This window comes from Chiloscyllium plagiosum, chromosome 21, assembly GCF_004010195.1.
Source record: "Chiloscyllium plagiosum isolate BGI_BamShark_2017 chromosome 21, ASM401019v2, whole genome shotgun sequence".
Classification (NCBI taxonomy): Eukaryota; Metazoa; Chordata; class Chondrichthyes; order Orectolobiformes; family Hemiscylliidae; genus Chiloscyllium; species Chiloscyllium plagiosum.
The window spans coordinates 14,062,103-14,071,162 of NC_057730.1; the positions used below are offsets into that span (position 1 = coordinate 14,062,103).

At 43.4% G+C, this 9,060-nt stretch overlaps 1 protein-coding gene across 1 annotated transcript in view; it reads left to right on the top strand.

The window, feature by feature from the left end:
* Positions 1-6,773, top strand: part of ptcd1 (pentatricopeptide repeat domain 1) — a 31,607-nt gene extending 24,834 nt beyond the window's left edge. Inside the window, exons 7-9 of the mRNA XM_043711291.1 lie at positions 1,127-1,243; positions 5,110-5,292; positions 6,333-6,773. Of these exons, the coding sequence (XP_043567226.1) occupies positions 1,127-1,243; positions 5,110-5,292; positions 6,333-6,476 (444 nt within the window). The 3' untranslated portion in view covers positions 6,477-6,773. The remainder of the gene's footprint in view (positions 1-1,126; positions 1,244-5,109; positions 5,293-6,332) is intronic.
* Positions 6,774-9,060: the final 2,287 nt, after the last annotated feature.

The window sequence follows — 9,060 nt, forward strand, 5'->3', positions numbered from 1 at the left end:
ATTACTTACAGTGTGGAAACAGGCCCTTCGGCCCAACAAGTCCACACCGACCCGCCGAAGCGCAACCCACCCATACTCCTACATCTACCCCTTACCTAACACTACGGGCTATTTAGTATGGCCAATTCACCTGACCTGCACATCTTTTGGACTGTGGGAGGAAACCGGAGCACCTGGAGGAAACCCACGCAGACACGGGGAGAATGTGCAAACTCCACACAGTCAGTCGCCTGAGGCGGGAATTGAACCCGGGTCTCTGGCGCTGTGATGCAGCAGTGCTAACCACTGTGCCACCGTGCCGCCCAATTCTATAAATGATGAGGATATCCAATGAAGGAGTGGGAGTTTCATCATCCAACACCTCTAGGTCAATTTATCTTGTTATGGACAGAGTCTAACTCTCTTCACTCTATCCAACCATCGCATGCCTGTCCCAATTTCAGAGCAGCTGCCCTTGCTACCTACGTTCTTCATTCATGCCCGTAGCCATTCCGAAATCCCAATTAACACAAGTGGGAACAGTTCAATGTTGTGGGCTGGTACCTGTTTGAAACAGAATTGAAAAGGGCCAAATTAATTTTGGTCAAGACTGTTAGAGGAAGCAGGGTCAGGCCAGCCTGGATACAAACCCAGATCCCTGAGTACAACTTGATTTAACCCAGTGACGTCAGCATCTCTCAGTTTCCAATAGGTCTGTAACAGAGCAATGAAAGAAAGATTGGTGTTTTTGTAGCATTTTTCACAAATGTGGCATGCAATAGAGCCGAATGCAGCTGAGTTGTTGAAAGGCACCATGTTCACATCGGGAACCAGGCAGCCAGTTGCCATGAACAATGTTATCTTCGATATCTGTTGACAAAGGGATGCATATCAGCTGAGATAACTCCTCTGCATTTTCATCCATAATGGGATCTTTTATGAGAAAATAAATGATCAGAACACCTCATCAAAAGACGGCACCTCTGAGAGGGCAGCACTCCTCATTACAGGGGAGAGTCAGCATTGTTCTTTATGCTCAGCTCTCTGGTTTGAGATGTTTGACTCAGTGGTGAGACTTCTACAGGTTGAGAAAGTTCTTCTCTGAACATAGTCCACTGATCATGTTATTTATTTATTCCCCTTTTAGGCACTACTGCCAGTACTCGTCAAACAAGGTTTATCGCCAACCCTGCACACCTTCTGTAACCTGGCTATAGCCTGCAGAAAAGAGAGTGATGGACTGAAGCTTCTCCATGACATGAAGGTAATTTCCAGCCCTTCATTTGCACTGGAAAGCAATTTCTGTGGAAGAAAATGTCCAAGAGCACTTCCAGTAATCATAAAGAACCTCAGTGATTTCCGCGCCATGTTTCAGGTTAGATTCGTAGATGAGATTAGATTCTCTACAGTGTGGAAACAGGCCATTTGGCCCAACAAGTCCACACCAATCCTCCAAAGAGTAACCCACCCAGACCCATTTCCCCTACCCTATATTTACCTCTGACTCATGCACCTAACACAATGGGCAATTTAGCATGGCCAGTTCTCCTGACCTGCACTTTTTGAATCGCGAGAGGAAACTGGAGCACCCGGAGGAAACCCACGCAGTCACGGGGAGCATGTGCAAACTCCACACAGACAGTCGCCCGGAATCAAACCCGGGTCCCAGGCGGTGTGAGGCAACTGTGCTAACTGCTGAGCCACTGGGCCATCCCTTACATGGCTCATTTGTGTGTGATGATGTAGTCAGAAACATATCAAAAAAGTAGATTTCCAGTTGGCTGAGCCAGGTTGAGGGATGAATCTTGGAGGGGGAGGGGGAGGTGAGGAAAACAAGAAGCTTTCCTGAAGAATCATCTAAAAAATGGGAGACTGAGTCCTCCAAGCAGATCCTGAGCACCTCTCAGTGGCTGATTTCAGAGCAGCAATGATACCGCCTACGGAGAAATTATTCAAGTCTGGTTGGTAAACTTCCAATAAAAAAGTGGAAATGATAGAAGCCAGAATTGTGGAGTCATTGTAGCATGAAAGGAGCTCATTCAGCCCATTGAGATCGTGCTAGCTCTCTGTAGAGCAACCCCGGCAACTGCGCTTCACTGCCTGATTCCTGTGGCCCTGCAAGTGCCTTTTCACTTTTCTTCTGAAATCTTTCATTTCCTCTGCTTCTACCATCCTCAGCCAGAATGGTAAGTGGCTTAGAGGGAAACTTGCAGGTGACGGTGTTCCCATGTATCTGCTGCCCTTGTCTTTCTAGACAGAAGTAATCATGGGTTTGGAAGGTGATGTCTAAGGATCTTTGGTGAATTTCTGATGTGCATCTTGTAGACGGTACGCCCTGTTGCTCCTGAGGGTCAGTGGTGGAAGGAGTGGAGGGTCAGTGGTGGAGGGAGTGGATGCAGTGCCAATCAAACGGGCTGCTTTGTCTTGGAAGGTGTCAAGGTTCTTGTTGGAGCTCCTCACCCTCCAGACAAGTGAGGAGTATTCCATTACCCTCCTGACTTATTCCTTGTTGATGGTGGACAGTCTTTGGGGAGTCTGAAGGTGAGTTATTCACCACAGTATTCCTAGCTTCTGACTGGCATTTGTAGCCACTGTGTTTGTGTGGCAGTTTCAGCTGAGTTTCTATATCTGTGAGATTGGGGCCGCAGGAGGAGGCTGAGACGGATCATCCACTGTGCACTTCTGGCTGAAGATTGCTGAGAATGCTTCAGCCTTATCTTTTGCACAGGTGTGTTGGGCTCTTCCATCTTTGAGGGTGGAACTGTTTGTGGATCCTCCTCCTCCAGTGAATTATTTAATCATCCACCACCATTCATGACTAGATGTAGCAGGACTGCAGAACTTCGATCTGATTCATTGATTGTGGGGTCACTCAGCTATATCTACCATTTGCTGCTTATGCTAATTGGCATGCAAGTAGTACTGTTTGCTGACTTCACTGGGTTGACACCTCATCTTCAGGTACACCTGGTTCTCTCCAGGCGTTCCCTCCTGCACTCTCCATTGAACCAGGGTTGATCTCCTGGCTTGATGATAGTGATTGAGTCAGAGGATGTGCCAGGCCATGACGTTACAGATCGTGCTGGAGTATAATTCTGCTGCTGTTGATGGCCCACAATGCCTCACTGATGCTCAGCCTTGAGTTGCTGCATCTGTTCGAAGTCTGTCCCATTTAGCACGGAGATAGTGCCACACAACACAGTATTCCCAATGTGATGGAAGGACTTTGTCTCTACAGAGACTGTGCACTGGTCGCTGCTACCCATACTGTAATGGACAAATGCATCTGCAGCCAGCTGATTGGTAAGGGTGAGGTTGAGTATGTTTTTCCACCTTGTTTCCCTCACCACCTGCCACAGGTCCAGTCTAGTAGCTATGTCCTTTAGGACCTGACCAGTTCAATCTGTGGTACTGTTACCGAGCCACTTTTGTTGGTGAACTTTAAAATCCCCCACCCAGAGTACATTTTGTGCCCTTACCAACTTCAATGCTTCCTCCAAATGTTGCTCAACACAGAGAAGCACTGATTCATCAACTGAGGGAGGATGGTACTTGATAATCAGCAGGAGGTTTCCTTGCCCGTGTTTAACCTGAAGTCATGAGACTTTGTGTGGTCTGGAGTCAATGTTGAGGACTCCCAAGGCCACTCCCTTCCAAATGTGTTTCCACCTCCTGCCGGTGGGACAGTATGTGGATGGTGATGGGAGTCTGGGACATTGTCTGTCTGTATGGTATGGATCTGTGAGTATGACTATATCAGGCTATTGCTTGACCAATGTGTGAGACAGCTCTCCCAATTTTGGCACAAGCCCTCAGATGTTAGCAAGAAGGACTTTGCCGGGTCTACAGGTGGCAATGTCATTTCTTTCTTGAGCCTTTGAAGTGATTGATACAACTGGAAAGATGTGGAAGCTTTGGAGAGGGTGCAGAGAAGATTTACCAGGATGTTGCCTGGAATGGAGAATAGGTCGTACGAGGAGAGTGCTAGGCCTTTTCTCGTTGGAACGGCGAAGGATGAGGGGTGACTTGATAGAGGTTTATAAGATGATCAGAGGAATAGATAGAGTAGACAGTCAGAAACTTTTTCCCCGGGTGCAACAGAGTGTTACAAGGGGACATAAATTTAAGGTGAAGGGTGGAAGGTATAGGGGAGATGTCAGGGGTAGACTCTTTACCCAGAGAGTGGTGGGGGCATGGAATGCGCTGCCTGTGGGAGTGGTAGAGTCAGAATCTTTGGTGACCTTTAAGCGGCAATTGGATAGGTACATGGATGGGTGCTTAAGCTAGACAAATGTTCGGCACAACATCATGGGCCGAAGGGCCTGTTCTGTGCTGTATTGTTCTATGTTCTATGTTCTAACTGCTTGGCTCCCGAGGCCATTTCAGAGGGTAGTTGAGAGTCAGCACATTGCTGTGAATTCAAATTCTGCCATCGGATTCAAACCCAGATCCCCAGAACATTAAGTGAGTTTCTAGATTAATAGCCTAGCAATAATACCACTAGATCATCCCTGGAAACCAGGAAGTATAAATTAGATCTAAATCATAACCAGAGAATGAAATAAAGATTGGAAAAGCAGATGGGACTGTGGGAGCTAAAAGAGATGCACAGAAATGTACAGTATTTTCTTCTCCTAAACTTCAGTGAGAGATTGTTTTCTAGAGTGTTTTTGATGCTGTCAATGCCTGCTTATCCTAATTACATCAGACCCTCCTACTCTGTCCAGTTATGTTTCGTTTCATAATTAACTGACCATTTGAGTTGGATTTACACATTTATGCAGTTTCCCCTAAATTTCTTTCTATGTCACCTTCTAATTTCGGTTAGCAGAGAGACCGGCAGAATAGTTTCCTGCTAAATGACTAGTGTGAAATAGGATATACCTGTGCAGTGGTCTTGCAGCTGAACTGACTGCAGTCATGGCTGAAGATTATGGAGAGGTTTCTACCTGTTTGCTATCTTTCCCACAATGATATCAGGAGAAGTTCCCTACTTAGTGTGCCTAAACCACCTAAAATTGATTAACCTCTTCATCCTGAATGATTTTCTTTCCAAATTTGTATTTTGCCTAGGTTATTGTTAAGTATTTATATAGCTGTGGGATTACTGAAATGTTCCCATTGTTTCAGATGTCTGGATTAACCCCCAATGTCAATGTATACAGCACCTTGATCAACAATGCAGCAAAGCAGCTGGACTACGTATATCTCACAAACATCATACAAGATATGGCAAGAAGTCAAGTACGACCTAACGAGGTTGTCCTTAGGCAACTGGAATTTGCAGCCAAGTATCCTCCAAAATTTGACAAGGTACATCAATCCTTATACTTTTGTGAAAGAGAGAGGTTTTTATTTAGAGCAGCAGTGCTGCTAAGCCAAGGGAGACAAGGTGGGTATCAGCTGACACACATCCATCTTGACGTGAAGCACTGTCCAGTCACCCCTTGAGGGATGCGATTTTAACAGCCTAAGCCTTTTTTCATTCCCTCAATGCTCTGTGTTAGCAACTGGATGTATGCAAATCTGTGTGCCAGAGCCAACACAATGAATTTTAAACTGTCAGAGCAAGGCAGAGTGACGTAATAGACCCATATTGGCACATTATTTCCAATGGGGATTTGCTATTCTCACTAGTCCTAATGCTGTGTTTTGTGTAATGCCTCAGGCAGCAAGTGGAGACAGAACGGAAAGGTATAAGAGACAGACAAAATCCTCCCAGCGTGAAAAGTTGCAGTGACGACTGCTTTTGCAGTGCCTTCGTGTGTGTTACTTATCGACGTTGGTATACTTTCCAATTAGATTAATGATGACATTGATTCAGAGGAATGTCAAAAAGAATTGATTGAACTCCTTTCTCTAATACACTAGTTTTTAACATCTCACGGCAACATGCAAATAGGACCTCAATAAAAATCTCACCCAAATCAGATGAAAATTCATCGTACAGTATGTGGCAATACACTGAACAGTTAAATCAAAGCAAAATAATGTTTGGGAATATTTTCAAGATTGCAGTAGACTGATCATGTGAGGATGCGAATTGACCTTTCCTATATCCTATAATTTCTACAGTTGATCATTACTTTGCTTCTTTCAGCTATAGTAAGGTTATAATTAAGTGTGAGGGACAGTAATTGGCCAAAGCAATGCAGTATTAATTTTGCTTGCAAAGTACTAAATTACCCATTGCATCTGACTGCACCTGTGAGAAAGGATTTAACCAATTTGACTTTTACATATTACAAGAATATGCGGAGAAGGTTATTAGTATCTGTTTAGTGCAATTTTGCAAGCGTTTATAAAGTACTTGCAGAGTTCACCAACTGATTTATTTTCCCTTTTGTTCCCAGTACAAGTCAAAAAATACCTATCTGGAAAAGATTGATGGTTTTCGTGGATATTACTATCGCTGGTTAAACTTTATGCCCACAGCAGAGACACCACATCCGTGGAAAAAGTACAGGATTAGGAGTCAGGTCTCAGCAAGAGAATAAACATAAACACCCAAACTGGTGGAACAGTGTAAAATCGAAGACTGATACCTCACTGAACCTCGCAGCATCAACTCTCTGACCTTCATTTCCACCTAATTCATTCACAGCTACGATTCAGCCGATCATTGTTCTGAATGTCGATGGAACTGTACTGTCAATGTCACAGTAGAAATATAGACAGAAAAATTAATTCTGTAAATTTGTTTGATTTATGGAATTTATTTACTATGTTGTGCAATGGAATAAAGAAATCTCATTTCATCAAATTCTAAAATGGTGGACTGAGACTAATGTGGATCTTGTAGCTGCTCCTGACTTTCAGGCTTATTTCTAGATTTACTTCAACGTTTCTTACAATTATTACATTTCAGTAATATAAGATTTTTGTTTTGATTCATTTTCACTTCTTTTATAGTACAAGAATAGGAAATGTTTGGGGGATATGGGCCAAGCACAGGCAGGTGGGACTAGTTTAGTTTGGGATTATGGTCAACGTACACTGGTTGGACCAAAGGGTCTGTTTCCATGCTGTATAACTGTAATAGAAAATGATATGTGCTTTAAACAGAACAAGCAGAGTTGACTCCCAGGACCATTGAACAGTCAATGTCACTGGGGCAAGAAGCTTCAAAGGAAGTTTGGCAATAGTTCTGCTCAGCAGGCACACCATAAGAAATAGAAAATTCACTTTGATTTTCAAACGTAATCAGTTCTCTTTATGTCGAGTATACTCTGCACATCATCTGTGTCAGGGATAGCTTTGATTTTTGTCCCATGGGCCAAATATGAAGGTTCCTTTCCAACCTCATTAAATTTATACAGGACTAAACAAAGAAACAGGACTGCCTTTTTAAAAATTTGACTTCTGAATTATTTCCAAAACCACATAAGTAAGGAAGCAATAAGTCGGGTTAGCACTTGGCTGGAGTATGAGGGGAGGCCTTCAGACTTGTAAACGTTGAACGGGTTGCAACTCTCCAGGATTGCAATTAATGCTGCGGGATGGAGTGGGGGAGATGGCTTAATGTTGTAAAGCAATGTTTAAATTAATTTGACATGAGTAGGAGCACCAGGATAAATAATGAGAAAATAATTAAGATACAGAGGGGACTAGGAGAGACAAATGGCATAAGGAAAAGGTAGTTCAGATATAGTAGGCATTGGAGCTGAGGAAGTTTGAATTTGAGTCAAGATGGACTTTGCAAGATGCATGTTGAGATAAGATAGGTGAACTGCAAGTGCAAGTAGATGTATCCATTACAGCAACTGTAATGGAGAGCTAATTTAAACTGGGAGAGAAATAGGCCTTTTATATTTGTCGTTTGCAGTGTATTCAGACATGATAGAGAAGGAAAGAAAGGATCTAGCAACATGATCTAGGTGGTGGTTATAGCACCAGAAAGGACTAATGTCCTGAGTGTTTAAGGGCTGAATCTATTTTGTTCTAATTAAGAAACAACAGATGAGTTATTTTAGTTACCGGATATATTATAGGCTACCAAGTCGTGGGACGATGACAGAGCAGCCAATTTGTAGAAAGATTGCAGTTATGCATAAGAACTGATAATGGGGATGTTCATATACCCTTATGCTTATTTTCCTATTCTGCATTAGTATAATGACAAAGAGAAGGAAGAATCTCTGAGATGTGCACAACAACAGTCTTCATTGAAAAGTTTCCAGCCTGTTCAGAAAGGTGCTAGATTAGTTCTGGGAAACCAGTGGCAGTTAGAACAGTAAATAAACAATGGGAGATGTTCGAAAAAAGAGTCCTTAGACTAGGGAGATGATGGACATCTAAAACTAAATTGGCAAGTCATAGAAATTAAAATGAAACAAAAAGGGATTATGATTTATTGCATTCATAATTCAGTAGAAAGCTAAACAAAAAACATGGGAAGAACTGAAAAATGGGGTAAATAAAGTGTGATTACAGTAACAATATAAAAGAGACGTCATAGAGTTCAACCTGTCCATGCCGACCAGATATCCTAACCCAATCTAGTCCCACCTGTCAACATCCAGCCCATATCCTGCCAAACCCTTCCTATTCATACATCCATCCAAATGCCTTTTAAATGTTGCAATTGGACTAGCCTCCACCACTTCCTCTGGCAGCTCATTCCATACACGTACCTTCTGCGTGAAAAGGTTGCCCCTTAGGTCTCTTTTATATAGGGTGTAGGTTTGCTCGCTGAGCTGTAGGTTTGATGTCCAGACATTTCATTACCTAGCTAGATAACATCATCAGTAGCAACCTCCAAGTGAAGCGAAGCTGTTGTCTCCTGCTTTCTATTTATATGTTTGCCCTAGATGGGGTTCCTGGGGTTTGTGGTGATGTCATTTCCTGTTTGTTTTCTGAGGGATTGATAGATTAGATTACATACAGTGTGGAAACAGGCCCTTCGGCCCAACAAGTCCACACCGCCCCGCCGAAGCACAACCCACCCATACCCCTACATTTACCCCTTACCTAACACTACGAGCAATTTAGCATGGCCAATTCACCTGACCTGCACATCTTTGGACTGTGGGAGGAAACCGGAGCACCCGGAGGAAACCCACGCAGACACGGGGAGAACGT